General features: G+C 65.8%; 1 protein-coding gene across 1 annotated transcript in view; it reads right to left on the bottom strand.

Annotated features, from left to right (window-relative positions):
- Window positions 1–7,958: 7,958 nt before the first annotated feature.
- Window positions 7,959–15,617, bottom strand: part of LOC130152289 (transcription factor COE1-like) — a 20,219-nt gene continuing 12,560 nt past the window's right edge. Inside the window, 13 exon segments of the mRNA XM_056345569.1 lie at window positions 7,959–9,521; window positions 9,638–9,716; window positions 9,998–10,058; window positions 10,060–10,202; window positions 10,794–10,977; window positions 11,055–11,243; window positions 11,737–11,802; window positions 12,332–12,420; window positions 13,285–13,354; window positions 13,356–13,412; window positions 13,495–13,527; window positions 13,529–13,629; window positions 14,597–14,714. Coding sequence (XP_056201544.1) covers window positions 9,643–9,716; window positions 9,998–10,058; window positions 10,060–10,202; window positions 10,794–10,977; window positions 11,055–11,243; window positions 11,737–11,802; window positions 12,332–12,420; window positions 13,285–13,354; window positions 13,356–13,412; window positions 13,495–13,527; window positions 13,529–13,629; window positions 14,597–14,714 — 1,185 coding nt within the window. The 3' untranslated portion in view covers window positions 7,959–9,521; window positions 9,638–9,642.

Here is a 15,617-nt window from a genome sequence, read left to right as displayed (position 1 = left end):
GTGTACTCCCAGCAGCACCCCCTGCCCAAAACAGGCACCCTGCCCAGCAGTGAAAGAGGGGAGCTAGCCCCGCGGGGGGCCGTGCTGAACCCAGGCCATGGGGTTGGGGGGGTGTCTTGTGCAGGCCCTGTGGCCAGGCTCAGCTCCCAGGGCTATGTGTGTACAGAGGCAGCATCCTGCAGTCCACTGCCCACCACCTCCCACCCACGTCCATCCAGGACCCCAGCCCTGGGGCAGCCCGATGTGCTGGCCCCAGCGCTGGACGTTTTTGGAGCCAGTGTCCCTGAGACCCCTGGCCACCACTGCCTCTGCGCCAGCCCTGGCTCCATCAATGAAGCTGGCATGATTGCATGAGGGGTGTGCATGTCCCTGGTGTCCCTGTGTGCCAGCTGCATGTCCCCTGGTGGCGTGTCCCATGGCTGGGTGTTTGTGTCTGCTGGGGTGTGTGTCCCATGGGTGCGCATGTCCAGGAGCCCCACATCTCCAGGGATGGAGATGCCCCAGCCTGCTGGTGCCTGTGCTGGGTCCGTGCTCTGTCTCCACATCCCCAGCCCATCTTCATGCCTCCTGGGCATTGGTGCTCCCCACCCTGAGGGAGCAGTGGGTGGCCCTGTGCCATCCCCAGGGATTTGGGGCCATGAAGGCACCAAAGGGTGGCCTTGAGCAGGCAGGCGCGTGCCACCTGCCAACGATGCTCCAGCCACTCAGGACAAGGAGCCTGGCCCTTGTGGTGGTCCCAGGGGAGCCACCTGCTGCAGTGCCCCAGGAGGGGGGGGGGGGGGCTGCACCTTTGGTTCCCCTCAGCTCCCTTTTGAGGAATCAGGTGGGAACCAGAAGCTCCCTGTTGCAGGTCCCCAGCAGGGCACTGGCGCTGTCCCTGTGTCCCTGGCAGTGCTCCAGCGCTGTCTCCATATCCCAGGACACTGGCACTGTCGTCCCCCCCGGTCCCTGGATGCTCTGTTCCCAGCGGGTGCTGGCAGACCCTCGGGACTGGCTGAGCATGGTGTCTGCAAGGGGACACCTTGGTGATGGCCGGTTTGTGTAAGGGCTGGCTGGGGGCAGCCCTGGCCACCCCTGGGGACATGAGCACAGGGACCATCCCAAACGGGCTGTGACCCCGCAGCACTGGCCCTGCTGCTGCCTTGGCAGGCTGGGGGTCAAGCCCTGTCTCTGCTTCTCCCAGGCACAGCAAGTGTGTGGGAGAGAGCCAAGAGTGAGCCGGTGCCGGCACCATGCATGCTGCCCTCCAAAGCTTCCTCTAGCTGCTCCACAGGTTCCTTTTCTTCGGCCTCACAGCAGCATTTGGTGACCTCCTGCTCCGCTCCACTCCACCTTCCTCTTCCTCTCCATCCTGCTCCTGCCCCTCTTTGTGCTGCCGGACCACATGCTGCCAGCTCTGCTTCTCCTCAGGAAAGCTGTGCTCCCCCTTGCCAGCATCTTCCTCACCCACCTGCTGCCACCCCAGTTGCCTTCCTCACCATGGTCTTCTCTCCTGTCCTCCCTCGGTGTCACACACCTGCTGGTGCCGCTGCCCAGCTGGGCCCTCATGCCTGGTTGCTGAGATGCCCCCTCAATACAGCCCCCACCTCTTCTGCCTCCTTGTGCCTCTGTGGAGGGTGCCCAAACTGGGCTGGGGTCCCGGGGGGCAGCGGTGGGTGCCCTTTCTGCCCTGCAGCCAGCAGGTCCCTGCAGAGGCTGCCAGAGCCCTTGGTGGTGGTGAGCCCCCATGCCACAGGGGTCACCCCCTGCATGGAGCTGTCAGCCTGTCCTGCGCCCCTGGTGAGCCCCAGGGCCAGCGCTGGAGCTGGTCAGGCTCAGCTCCGGCACAGATGGATGCCTTTCAGGAGGCCACGGCAACTCTGTTGCTCCATGCTCCCCTCTGCACCGCTCCGAGGGTGGGAGATGAGGCTGTGCCTGGGAGGGTGCAGGATGGGTGCTCCCCAGCCTTGCTACGCCGCACTTCACTCCCTATGCACCCCACACACCCCTGTACTCCCAGTGCACCCCACGTCCTGCGCACCCTGTGCAGCTCACACAGCCCGCATACACCATGCAGCCTGTGCAACCCCTGCAGACCATGTGCCCCATGTGGCCTGTGCACCCCACTCTCCAGGGCCCAGGGACTCCATGGGGGTCACCTTGCAGTGCAGCCCCCTCCCCACCTTGTCACCGTTCACTTCTGAACAAAAGAATGCTGCAGCCTGACATCCCTCGCTAATTGGAGCAAATTAATTTATCCTGGGTGCAGCTTTTCAGCACGTGGCTCCTTTCCTTGCGTGAGAGGCGTGCACAGCGCTCGATTCCTCTGTCCCTTGAATCATTTAGAGCCCAGGCTGTAATAGAGCTGGGGAGGGGTGACAGGGGACTGCTGTGGCCAGTGCCTAGGTAGGAGCCTTGGGGGCCTGGCAAGGTTGCTGGGGGGCTGTGACCTGGGGGGTATTTGCTGTCTTCCCCCTTGGTTTGCTTGTTCCCCAAAAAAATGGGATTGGCACAGGACAGTACACAAGAGTTGTGCAAGGGATGGGTGCAGGATGGTGCACAAAGTCATGCAAGGGATTGGCATGGGATGATGCACAAGGGCTGTGCAGGGGGGGAGCATGGGATGGTCCATGGGGTCCATGCAAGGGCTGGGCTGGTGCATGGGCTGGGCCCTGCAGCCCCGACACTTGCCCCAGCCCCTCCTCTGCTCCATGGTGCCCTGTGGCCACCCCAGGCATCGGCCACTCTCTGGCCCATGGGCATCAGCCACTCTGGCCCACAGGCCACTTTACCAGCTGTGCTGCTTGTGGCAGGGGCTTGCTTAGAAAAGTTTAACGCTGCAAGTGAGTTAATACAAGTCTTTCCTTCCCCTGCCTGCCCCGCTGCAGCAAGTAGTGATAAATGGTTTCCATATGGTCCCCATAAAGGCTGCGAGTGCCACATGCCTCTCCCCTCTGCCCCAGCCGTAAGCAAATAAATTAAAGCAATTACTGCTGCAGCTCGTCTGGCTGTTAATGAGCCACGAGGAGCGGCTGAGAGCTCCTGACGCGTCCCAAAAGCTGGAAATGTCAGCATGGCTCTTAAATATGGTGCTGCAAAAGCTGCCAGGTGCTGGAGCCCTCCAGGGCTGTGGGCCAGCGGCTGGAAGGGAAGCAGGGTGCTCCAGGGAAGAGGCATGGGGTGCTCCAGGGTGGGAGAGCCACAGCGAGGCAGCTGCACAGGGTGGGTGCTCCCAGGCTGTGCCGGTTGTGGTCCCCTGCTACCGTTGCCCTCAGCGTGGAGATCCCTAGATCCCTCTGGCCATGGCCCCTCCAGGGAGCCAGCTGAACCTCTGGGCTTCAGGGACATGAAGCCGTGTGGGCTGGGGAGCAAGGGGCCCGTGCATGGGCTGGGGTGCAGGCAAGGGTGCAGGGTAGGGTAAATGTTGGGGTGCAGGGGCTGGGGTGCATGCAGGGATTGGTGTTGGGGTGCAGGGGCTGGGGTGCATGCAGGGATTGGTGTTGGGGTGCAGGGGCAGGGGTGCAGGCAGGGATTCGTGTTGGGGTGCAGGGGCAGGGGTGCAGGCAGGGATTGGTGTTGGGGTGCAAGGGCAGGGGTGCAGGCAGGGATTGGTGTTGGGGTGCAGGGGCAGGGGTGCAGGCCCCATCCGCGGGCCGCGACAGCCCTCTTGTGGTCCGGTGCAGCCGAGACCGGCCCGGGGCCCGGCTGGGAGGGGACAGGGAGGGACACGGGGACAAGGGTAGGGACAGGGACGTGTCCCCGTGGGGTTTTCAGCTCCAGCTCCTCCCTGCGGCAGCGTGTGCCCCTGCAGCCGGGGGTGCCCAGTGCCCGCTGAGCGCCCCGCCCCCCCCCCCCAGCTCTGGTCTCCCCTCCTCAGCCTGCCGCAATGAGCGGGCTGCGTGTGCCAGGCACGGAGCCATGCACACACACGCACACCTGCACGCACATGTATGCATATGCACACACAGCCATGGGTGCTCTCCCCGCGAGGCGCTGCTGAGCACCCTGTCCCATGCGTGACTCATGAGCAGGGAGCTGTGTGCGATGTTGCATGGTGCAAGCAGGATGCATGTGCAGGGTCCTGTTGTGAGCGCATTGCTTGTGCAAATGGAACGTGTGTGCAGGGCATGGGTGCAAGCGCAACACTTGTGTGAGTGGGATGTGCATGTTGGGCACTGATGCAAGCACAGTGCTCACACAGGTGGGGTGCAAACGCAGGGCACTGGCGCAAGCTTGTGTGCTTGCGCAAGCAGAGTGTGTGTGCAGGGCACTTGCAAATAAGCAGCATGCACGTGCAGGGCACTGGTGCAAAGATGTGAACACAGCACACGGTTGCAAGCATGTGAGAGGGGCGCGTGGGCTGGGCACAAACATGAGCCTGTAAGCTGCGTGTGTGCAGAGCATGATTGTGAGCATGAGTGGGGTGTGCAAGCAGGGCACCGTTGCAGCATGTGAAGCGTGCAGAGGACTGTTGCAGCATACGAGTGTGCACAGCACCATTGTGAGCACCAGTGCTCTGTAGCAGTGTGTGCGTGAAGGGCACAGTTGCGGCATACAAGAGTGCAAGGTGCTTTTGTGAGCATCCGATGCCCTGCATGTGGTGCACTGTTGCAGGGTGCTGCTGCAGCAGGACACTACTGTGAGTGTGCAGCGTGCGAGCATGCAGGGCAGCATGCAAGCGTGCAGAGCACTGTTGCAAACGTGCAGGGCCCCGTCGCAGCATGCGAGTGTGTGGGGCACCGTTGCAGCACTGGGGCCTGCAGCCTGCAGGTGTCCCTCTTCCCTGCAAAATGCGGAGTGGGCTGCGGGTGCACTCGTTCCCCGGCTCCTGCCCCCCTCCCAGGGCCTGGCCCCTGTGTCCCTGGACTCCCGCAGCCAGGGAGAAGCCCGGGCAAAGTCCCTGTGGCACAAGGTCCCCGAGGACTTGGGGACAGGCCCAGGTGGTCCCAGTGGGTACAGACCCCCATGGCAGCAGGGTGGCCCTGCTCAGCCGAGCCCCTGGCTGGCAGTGGTGGTGGGTCCTGGGGGGCTGGCAGGAGGTAGCCCCGGTGCCCTGTGGCGAGGGGCTGTGGGGGGGCCATCCCCCCCTGCGTCGCAGCCCTCGCCCTGTGCTGCGGCGCAGCCTGGGGAGGTGTCAAGCGCTCGCTTGCCATCAACTGCCAGTTCCGCACCAGCTGCACCGCGGCATGGGGGGTGGCTGCAGCTGCAGCCCCCTCGGTCCCCAGCAGGTCATGGCCAGCCCAGGGCGATGTGGACTGGGGACTCCTACGCGGGTCTGAGGGGCTCCAGGGCAGATCCCCCTGGCACAGCACACAGCCACCAGACCCGGGCTGGCCTTGGTGGCAGCATGCATCTCATGGGAAAGTGGCACGTCGCCACGGAGGTCACAGGGACAGGGTGACCCCAAACATGTGCTGGGTGCCCGGAGCGTGCCATACTCAGTGTCACCAGCCTCCTGCCCGACGTGGCTCAGTGGCCACGGCTCACCGAACACTGCCGCTTGCCCTGGGGCTGCGCTGGTGCCTGCCACCGCTGTACGAGGAGGCAGCCTCATTAACCTTTCTTGATTAAGGCAATTATTTCCAGCACATTATCCTCTAATCTAAACATCGTGGCTGCGCTGCTGCAGGGGGGGGGTGGGGGTGGGGGGTGTCTGGGGGCGGGAGCCGGCACCCGCAGCCGGAGGGGCTGGGTGCTGCAGGGGATGCCGGGTGGGGTAGGCTGGGGGGGGTGTCCCCAGGGTCCCCACATGGGGGTCCTCTCCCTGCCAAGCTTCGTCCCAGACCCTGGCAGAGACCTCCCAGCAAATGGGGAGGTGGGGGAGCTAAGGAGGGTCCTTGGGATGCCCACATCTAGTGGGAGCCCCCTCCCCAGCCACTCCCTGATAGAGACAGTCCCCCAGAGCTGGAGGAGAGCCTTGTGGGGGGCCGGGGGCTCTGGGGGGGCTGTGGGGCTCACCCTTCTGGGTGTGTGGCTGGGTCCTGCATCCTCATGTGGGACCTCCCATCCCTGCAGGAAGGACCCCCTGGCTGAGGGAGCTGGGGGGAGCTGGTGGCCTGTGTCAGGGGCCAGAAATATTTATGGTTGTAAGGCAGATGGTCTCAGCACTTGGGGCTGGGGGGGGGGGAGGGGGGGCACTGTTCGTGTGGCCACACTCGCCGCCCCCGCCAGTCCTGTGGCTCCTCCAGCACCATGGTGTGCCAGGCAAGCCACTGGCAGCCCCATAGCACCAGGAGAAATGCCAAAGCTCGTGCAAAAGGACAAAGCCTGGGGCCACTGGGTGACCCCTGGTTCCTTGCCTGGCTGTGGGGCTGCCCCCCGGGGTCACCTTTTCCCCCTGGGGTCACCACCAGCAGGAGACCCTCGGCTGCACCCGCCAGCTGTGGTGGGTGCTTAGGTGGGTGCTGGTGGTCTGCTCCTTATGGGGGGACTCTGGCCAGAGGGAAGGGAGCCCTGGGGCGGGGAGGGTGCTGGGCATGGTGGGGCTGCCCCAGTGGCTCTGAGCATCGAGGGGCAGCCTGGGAGCGGGGGTCTGGAGCCAAGGGGACACTAGCAGTGACAGAGCAGGGGACTTCCCAGGTATCAGGCAGTGGCTCCCTAAGGAAAATGGGTGCCGGTGGGCAGGTGGGTGTGTGTCCCCACCACACGTGCCATATGCACGTCCCTGCCGTGTGGGCATGTCCCCACCTGCCCATGGCCACGTGTGAGTGTGGGACCCCCAAGGCAGCTCTGTGCCCAGGGCAGAGCCCCCCAAGCAGCTGTGCCAGCCAAGGAACCCACGGCTCGGGGGTGATGCTCATTCCCCTGGGGTCTGCAGGTGGCAGGGGCTGGGGTTCTGGGGGTCCCTGCCCACCTCCCTGTGCCAGTGTCCAGCAGGGGCAGAGCCCCTTGCCCACACTGCTCTGCCCAGGGTGCCTCTAGTAGGGGCAGACCACTGGTTTGGGTGCCCTCTGCCCCCACCCCCCCCCCCAGCCTGAGCCCCCCAAGCCATCTGTGCTTCTGCACACAGCAATGTTTTCGGGGGGGGGTGGTGTTTGCCCCCAGGGCCCACCCTGGGTTTGGGGCCGTGGGCTGTGCTGCCCCAGGACAGCACCTCTGAGGGGGGGGGCGTCCCTACCCCTGGGCTGGGGGAGAGTTTGGGGTCCACCAGCACCCACAGTCTCAGCTGGGCTACGCTGGCCGTGGCGGGGGGGTCTGGGCCCCCTGTTAGCCCTATGGCAGCGCTGGTGTGGCTGTTCGCCTCCCCTGGCATGCGTCGAGCTGCAAGGCCTCAGCTGCCTTCGAGGGGGTCCCCTGCATGGGTGCTGCCCACCTGGGCAGAGTTGGGCGGTGGCAGTGGGGGGCATGGAGACTCCCCCCACTCCTACCTGGTCAGGGTGCTGGGGGGTGCGGGAGGGGTGGGACGAATATCAGGTGGCTCCCGGGGCGGGTGCTGGGGGGTTGGTGGGGACAGGGACCCAGCTGAGCTGCCCTGGGGCGGGGGGACACCCTGTTCTGAGGCAGCCGCAGCCCCCACCGCTGGGTGCACCCCACGGCGAAGGGCTGGGGATCCCAATACCCTGCCCCCATGGGGGCCATCCCGGCTCCCACCCAGTGAGGGCCGGGGGGGTCTGACCCCGGGTGAGGGGGGCAGCTTCCCGGGGGTCCCATGGGTCTGGCGTGGGATGGAGCGCCACATCTGCCTTTCCGGGACTCCAGCAACGGGAACAATGTGGGGGGCCGAGTGGGGGCTGAGTGCTTCCAGCTGGGCTGGGCTGGGACCCTGAGCTGCCTGGGGTGCGGGGGCAGGACCCCAGGGGGCCGTGGGGTGCAGGGTGAGTGCTGGGAGTGTGTGCATGGGGGTGAAGCCCCCCATCCCCTCTCCCTGGGGCTGTACCCACAACCCCCATGCACTCCTGCTGCTGTGGGGCTGGTGTCACCATCCCTGGGGTGTCCCCACGCGCCACCCCCTCCCTGCTGACAGACCCCCAAGCCAGTGCCCTTCTGCAAGGCCTTTTATTTCCATGTCAGAAAGCACCCCCTGCTCCGAGGGACCCTGGCACCTCTGTCCTGTGCCACTGCCACGGGGGGGACTGGGACTCCGGCAAGGGCACCCTGTCCCCAAGGGGCAGGCGGGGGGCTGCCCCAAGACCCCTGCAGTCACCCCGGGCAGGGGCCAGGGCCACCAGGCGAGGACCCAGCACCGAGGGAGTGGGCACTGGTGGGGACACACGTGCTGACACTGAGCAGGGCACAGCAGCATCACCATCACTGCAGTGGCACAACACAAGGGGGGACACATGGGCCACCTGCACGGGTGGCATGCAGGCGCGGGGGAGTGGGGTTGGTTGGTTTTTTTTTTCCCTTTTTCTTTATTTACAAAAGTCCCGGCTGCTCCCTCCCAGCTGGGAGGACAGGGAAAACCCTGGCAGGAGCTGGCAGTGCCAGGGCTGGGGGTCTCCTGCCCACCCTGCCAGAGCCCCTGCCCACTGGCTCGCCTGCTGCTAAAAGAATAATAATAATTATTATTAATAATAATAGTGATAATAATGAGAAAAGAGCTGCAGTTGTGTCCTGGGGGCAGCCAGCCCCGGCGGCTGATGGGGTCGGGAACCATGCTGTCCCCATGCTGGGGTTCAGCTCGGGGGCCAGGGCAGCCCAGACCCCTGCCCGGGCGGCACCGAGGGCCCCGATCCTGCACGGGGGTGCGGGGCACACGCAGAGATCCGGCCTCGGTCACCTGGGAACTGCGAGTGGGCGGCTCCAGATGTGGAGCTGCACATCTGGGGGAGAGAGCGCTGGCCATGGTGGTAAGAGAGCCGGGAAGCGTGGGGGGGGGAAGCTGGGTCCCACCGGAGCATCATTCCACCCCCATGCATCCATCCTGCCCTGGAACATCCCTCCCACCCCCGAACATCCATGTTGTCCTGAAGCATTCATCCTGCCCCAGAGCATCCATCCCACCCCACAGCATCCATACCACCCCTGGAGTATCCATCCTGTCCTGGAGCATCCATCCCACCTCTGAGCACCCACCCTGCCTTGGAGTATCCATCTCACCTCCAGGCACTCATCCTGCCTCGGAGCATCCATCCCACTTCCATGCATCTATCCCGCCCCAGAGCACCTCTTCTGCCCCGAGCATCCATCCTCCCACCTCGGAGCATCCTGCCCATGGCTGCCACTGCCCCACACTCCCACAGGTCACTCGGTGTCTTTCTGAGGCTAAACCCAGAGCGTTTGGGTTATTCCCGGGGCTCCCCCAAGGCCCCTCGGGGGGCTGCCTGCCGAGCCGAGCCGTGCCAAGCCATGCAGGTGCTGGTCCTGGCCAGGCTCACCCCCTTGCGAGTGGGCTGAGTTCCGTGGGGCCAGGCTGGGGTGGCCACAGGGCAGTGGGGTGGTGGGTCCCACAGCCCCGCGCGCCCCAATCCCCATGGAAGTGCCCAGGAGTGGGTCGGAGGAGCCGGCACTGCCACGCTGCCTGGCCACTCTCAGTCCTGCTCCGTGTCGCGGCTCCAGCGCTGTCCCAGCTCATGTGGGTGGCACGAGGCGGCCGGGCACGGCTGCAAAGGAAGGTGAGGGGTGGGCACGCTGCAGTGGGGGACTCCTGCCCACCTTGGCTCTGCTCCCCTTGCCCGTCCCAACGGGATGGGGCGGTCCAGCGCATCCCAGGACCTACTGTGCTTAGGAATAGGCCAGTCCCTGGAGCGGCCCGCGCGGGGCCGTGTGGAACTTGTCCGAGTCCTCGAAAGCGGGGTCTGAGCAGTGGGAGGGAGGCACAGAGAGGGGGTGAGCCGAGGCAGGGGAGCGGGGGGCTCAGGGCCGAGGGTGGCATGGTGCACCCACCCCCGTGGTGCAGCCCCAGCCGTGCCCCCGCTGCAGGAGGGGGCACGGCATCAGGCAGGGGTGCAGGCAGGCGAGCACAGGCAGCTGGTAGGGAGGGGTCTGCTCGGGCAGGGTGCTGCTGGGAACCCCCTCCGTGGGGCAGGGGGCACCCCGTCACGGGCAGGGAGGGCAGCCCTGCCTGCACTGGTCTCACCTTGCAGGCTGCTGCTGCTGGTGCTGGCGCAGGCAGGTGGCGGGGAGGTCTGCGGCCGCACCCACGGGGGCGAAGGCGCTTTTCTGTTTCACCGCTGAGATCATGTTGACGGGGGAGAAGGAGAAGACCCCGGTGGGGGTGGAGGCGTTGGTGCCTGACGGGAGGGTGATGGAGGAGGCGCCCAGCGGGGGGCTGGCGGGCATGACTGTGGGGAGAGACCCACTCAGGCTGGGCAGAGCTGGGTACGGGGCATCGTGCCCCATGCGGGATGTCGGCACATCCTGGGCAACACCACGTGGGAACCCAGCTTGCAAGGGACATGGCCAGGGCCAGGGCTGTCCTTGGCTCAGCTGACTGTGTCCCCACTCCCCCTTGCCCTTGCTGCCAGTTTTGGCGACACCCCAGGGCTGCTGCATGGCTTTGGGACATGCCAGGGCTGGTGCACGGTGTTAGTGACACCAGAAGCTGATACACAGTGTTGGGGACACCCCAGGTGCACCTTTGGGACACCCCAGAGCTGGTGCATGGTGCTGGGGATGCCCTGAGGCTAGCACATGGCTTTGGGACATCCCAGGGCTGGTGGGTGGCATTGGGGACACCAGAAGCTGGTGCATGGTGTTGGTGACACCCTGGAGCTGGCACATGGTGTTGGGGACACCCTAGGGGCTGGCACATGGTTTTGAGGACACCAGAAGCTGGTGCATAGTGTTGGAAACACCCCAGGGCTGGTGCATGGTGTTGGGGACACCCCAGGGCTGGTGCATGGCATTGGGGACACCCTGGGGCACTGACTCACTGGCGTAGGGGGAGTTGGCGGTGGAGCCATTGAGGAAGCTGGGGGAGCCGGGCACCCCCAGGCCAGCCATGGTGCTGCCACCGTAGCCGTTGATGCCGGTGCCACCGCTGTAGCTGCTCTGCTGTGGTGTGGAGCTGGGCACGTAGCCCCGTGGCGAGACACTGCCCGTGTTTCGGGAGGTAGCCTGGGGGCGAGAGGGGGCAAGAGGGGCCGGGGATGGCACGGGGCAGGCAGGGACCCCCTCCTGCTGCCCGGCGTGGCCCCCAGCCCACCTTGCTCGGTGCCCTGTGGTGAGTCACCGAGGTTGACAGCCAGCTGGCTGCCGAAGGAGTTCACCCCCATCATGCCGGCGGGGCCATGGGTGCCAGCCAGCGAGGACAGCTGGCCGGGGTTGCGGGGAACGCTGTAGAGCGCCTCAGCGATGTCTGCCGCTCGCTTCAGGATGATGTCCTGGGGAATGGACATGGGGGTGGCATCACCCTGTGGCACACAGAGCCTGGGGTGACCCTAGGGCTGCACGGGGCAGAGATGGGGTGGGGGCGGCCAAGACCCCCCAGCTTGTGTCACCTCCCAGGGCACCTCAGGATACAGGATGGGCAGTGATGGGGCGAGGGGTCTGAGACCCCCCAGCTTGTGCGGCTGGCTAGGAAGGACGTGGGAACAAAGGCAGCTTTGGAGGCGCCAGCCCCGCAGCCTGACCCGGCAGCTCTCCTTCCTTGCAGGTGGGGGGCTCGGGGAGGGGGGCCCACAGAGCTGACTCAGCGCCTGAGGAATCCTGATGTGAAGCAGATGTGGGGCTGGGAGCCCAGGGCCGGCTCCTGTGTCCTCGGCTCCAGTGCTGTGGGCTCAGCGTGCACACCCCACTGAGCCGGCAGGGTGGGGGGCTGGGGGCTGGAGGGTGGGAAGAGCTGGGGGGGCTCGGCAGGCCGGGGGGCCGCGGTACCTGGTTGCTGTGTGGCATCCCATAGAGAGCTTCCACCAGGTCAGCCGCCCGCTTCAGCAAGACCTCCTGGGCAGGGAGCGGGACGGGGCTCGGGGGGGGCCGCACCCCCGCCCCAGCCCCCTCTGCCCATGGGGAACATGCAGACACCCTGCCCCACCATGTCCCCATGCCGCTGACACGTCCCCACACTGGCGACATGTCCCCACGCCAGCACCTCCCTGAGTTGCCATGCAATGCCCAAAGCCCCAGCCCAGCAGGGGACTGTTGTGCTTCCCCCAGCCCCCCTGAGCTCCACATGTACCCCCCCTCCACCCCATGTACCCCCCAGCCATCCCGGCCCTGCACTCTGCCAGACGCTCGCACACAGCGGGAGCTGAGGTGAGAGAGCCAGGCCAGCCCACGGCTGCACCCAGCGCTGGGGGGCACCAGGGCTCTGTGCCCCCCTTCCTGTCCCTTGGGTACTGCCAGGGAAGACCCCTGAGTATGGGTGAGGTGGTGCCCAGCACCCACGGGTGATGGCAGGTCCCATGGGTGTCACTGGGTGCAGCAGAGAGCACCGCATGGCACCCCTGCCAAACCCCGGGGGGGTCCCTACCTTGGCAAGGCGCTCAGGGTCCCCGGGGTGGCGGGGTATGACCTTCTGCAGCCGCTGAAACCCGTAGTCGATGGTGGGCTCATTCAGTGCTGCCGAGAGAGAGGGGCTCAGCCACCCCAGCCCCCCCTGCCCCACCCCACGGGGAAGCTGAGGCACAGACTGTGGGGCACAGGGCTGAGCTGTGGCATAGCAAGGGGGGCAACACCCGCTGCAGGGACACCTCAGCTGTCCCCCTGCCTGTGCCAACAGCCCCTGGGCCCCTTCCTCTCCCACCCCCTGTCTGGCAGCTGCGGCCCCCAGCCCCCACTGCTGGGGGTCCTAGGGGGGCAGGACGGTGCCAGAGTGGGGCAGGAGCCAGGGTGATGTGCAGCATGGAGCTGGTGTGAGGACAGACCTTCCGAGCTAGCAGCAACATGCTATGGCACATGGCCACCATGGCGGGACCGATTGTCCCACTGCACTGGACACACTGCCCCGCTCACCCCACACACGTGTGCATGGCCCCGCTCACCCCACACACGTGTGCATGGCCCCGCTCACATCACACACGTGTGCATGGTCCTGCTCACATCACACACGTGTGCATGGTCCTGCTCACACCCACACACAGGCACACTGCCCTGCTCGCACCACACACACCTGTATGGCCCCACTCACATCACACACGTGTGCATGGCCCTGCTCACACCACACGTGTGTGCACAGCGCCCTGCACACATGTGCAGGGCCCCTGGGCTTGCTGCCTGGGGGTTTCAATAGCAGTCTGCAGTAACCCTCACCCCCCTCGCCCCCAGTCCTACCCCCTCCCCTTGTGCCCTGCCCCAGCCCTCACCCTAACACAGCGGCAGTGCCAACTGTGGGGGGTCCCTGGGCAGGGCAGTGGGCACAGAGAGCCCCTGGGCACCCTCCTGGGGGCTCTGTGCCCCCTTCCCGGCAGTCTGCGCCCCCCTCACCGGTGTAGACGAAGCGTCCTGGGGCGCCCTTGCAGAACTGCTTGGACTTGTAGGAAAGCGTGACCTCCACCCACGCCGGGGATGTGCCGCGGGGGGGTCTGCACCCGGATGGCGTGAGGTGTGATGAGCTGAGGGGTGAGACGGGGCTCAGCCCATGGCCGTGGCAGGGGGTCACGCCAGCTCCCCCCCCGCCCCCCCGCAGCCCCCTACCTCACTCCACACCAGCATGGTGCCAAAGACGACCCTGCAACCCATCAAAGAAGTTGTCGCCGATGACGATGACGGTGGCACCTCCAGTGGTCCAGCCCTCGCTGGGGCTGATGGCTTTGATGCAGGGGGTGGCTGCTTCGGGCAGGAGGGGAGAGACAGGGCAGCAGTGAGTGTGGGGGCACGCGCGGCGGGAGCGGGGGGCGCCGGGGTCGGGGCCGGGGGCGCGAGGCTGGGGGAGAGAAGGCAGAGAGGGAGAGCAGAGGCAGAGAGTGAGAATCAGGCAGTGGCGCGGGGCTGGGGGACAGACATGGGCAGTCACAGACACACGGACACACAGACGCGGGTGGGGATGGAGCAGGAGAGCACGTGCAGGGATAGACAGGGAGGATGGAGAGTGCATTGGCATGGGCAGCTGCCCGGGAGCATGCACAGGACAGATGGACAGACAGCAGACAGGGCAGACAGATGGACAGGACACATATGCACTGGACAGGGAGATACAGACGGACGTGGTAGATGCACGGACGGATGGAGCAGCGGATGGACAGAGAGCACCTGGGAGGCCAGGACAGTCTGCACATGTAGGACAGACGGAGGGACGAAGGGACAGACAGAAAACACATGTGCATGGCAGGTGGATGCAGAGGCCATGTGTGCGTGCTGGGCAGATGGACAGGTTGTCAATAAGGGGCCGGGTGCCCACCTCCAGGGCTGCCCGGGGTGCCCAGGGCAGAGAGGTGCCAGGGGAGCTGAAGCAGTGTGGGGCACAGCTGGGCACAAGCACGCCTCGCCTCTGGGGTCCCAGCAAGGGCATGCAGTCTCTGAGGCTGCCCTGGTGCCGTGGGGTATGCACAGCTGGGGGTTACCCTGGCATCGTGGATGGCACGTGGCCATGGGGCTGCCCCAGCACTGTGGGGTGCACATGGCCGTGGGGCTGGCTCCGGCATAGCCGGGGCAGGGGATGTGGCAGTGGGAGCAGCACCCACTGGGATGGACAAGCATCTGCCCCTCCGTGCGGCTAAGGACACGTGCCGGGGCATGGCACATGTGTGTGCGTTAGTGTGTGCTCTGTGTGCACGCCAGGTGCCCGTCAGGGACTCACCTTCGGAGGGGTCGAGGCGCCGTGCCCGCCGCCCATGCTTGGAGTTGTTGTGGACAAACATGTTGTCTGACACGGCCAGGACGTGGCCATCCACGTTCACTGTTGTCGACACAACCACCTGCAGGACAGCCAGCTCAGGGCCACTGTGTCCCTGCGCCCCACGGCCACACTGGTGCCCAGTCCTGGGGCCACTGCAGAGGCCAGGGGTGGCATGCTTTTCCATGGGGACCCTGTGGGGTCCTACCCCCTGCCATGGGGGTGTCACCCCACACTGGGGTCCTCAACCTCTGCTCATCTCTTGTGCCCCCCTGCACCCCCTGAGCATCCCAGGGGCTGTCATGGGTGCCCTCTGGACCCCCCGTGCCTTGGTGGTGACACGTGTGCATATCTGCACCTGCATGGCTGTGCACGCCTGTGAGCACATGGGTGTGCATACATGTGCACGTGCCAAGGGGCATGTGTGCATCTGCACATGCATGCGTGTGCAGAAGCACTTGTGTGTACGTGTGCACACACAGGTGTGCATACCCCCGTGTGCATGCATGCGTGTGCCCCCAGAGCTGTGCAGTGCTGCAGGGTCCCAGCCCCGGCCCTGGCACTCCCATGGCATCAGCACCAGCCCGTCACCATGCCACTGGCCTGGGGGACCCCGGACCCAGGGGACATCCCAGCCCATCCTCTGAGGCTCCCCCCCGCGCACCCCCGCTTCCCCGCCCCCCCCCCCCCCCCCCCCCCCCCGCCTCCAGCGTGGACTTGGCTGCTCTCCCGGAGCTGCTTGGCGCTATGCAAATTGGATAGGTCGTTAATCATGTAAAAATGTCACAATTATCATATCTTTACGAGAGGCCCTAATGAAGGCGCCCGTGCTGGGTGGGGGACGGGCCGGACCCCCCCTCTGCTCTGCTCCCGAACTTCCAGATGCTGTGGGGAGAGCTGGGCTGCGGGCAGGGGGCCGTGGGGAGTGTGCAGGGAGCCAGGGGAGCTGGGGGCTGCCGAGGGGGCCATGGGAGTTAGGGTTTGC

Source organism: Falco biarmicus, chromosome 1 (assembly GCF_023638135.1).
Source record: "Falco biarmicus isolate bFalBia1 chromosome 1, bFalBia1.pri, whole genome shotgun sequence".
In the NCBI taxonomy this organism is placed as follows: Eukaryota; Metazoa; Chordata; class Aves; order Falconiformes; family Falconidae; genus Falco; species Falco biarmicus.
The sequence above is the reverse complement of the archived record's forward strand: the minus strand, read 5'-3'. Positions and strand labels throughout refer to the sequence as shown.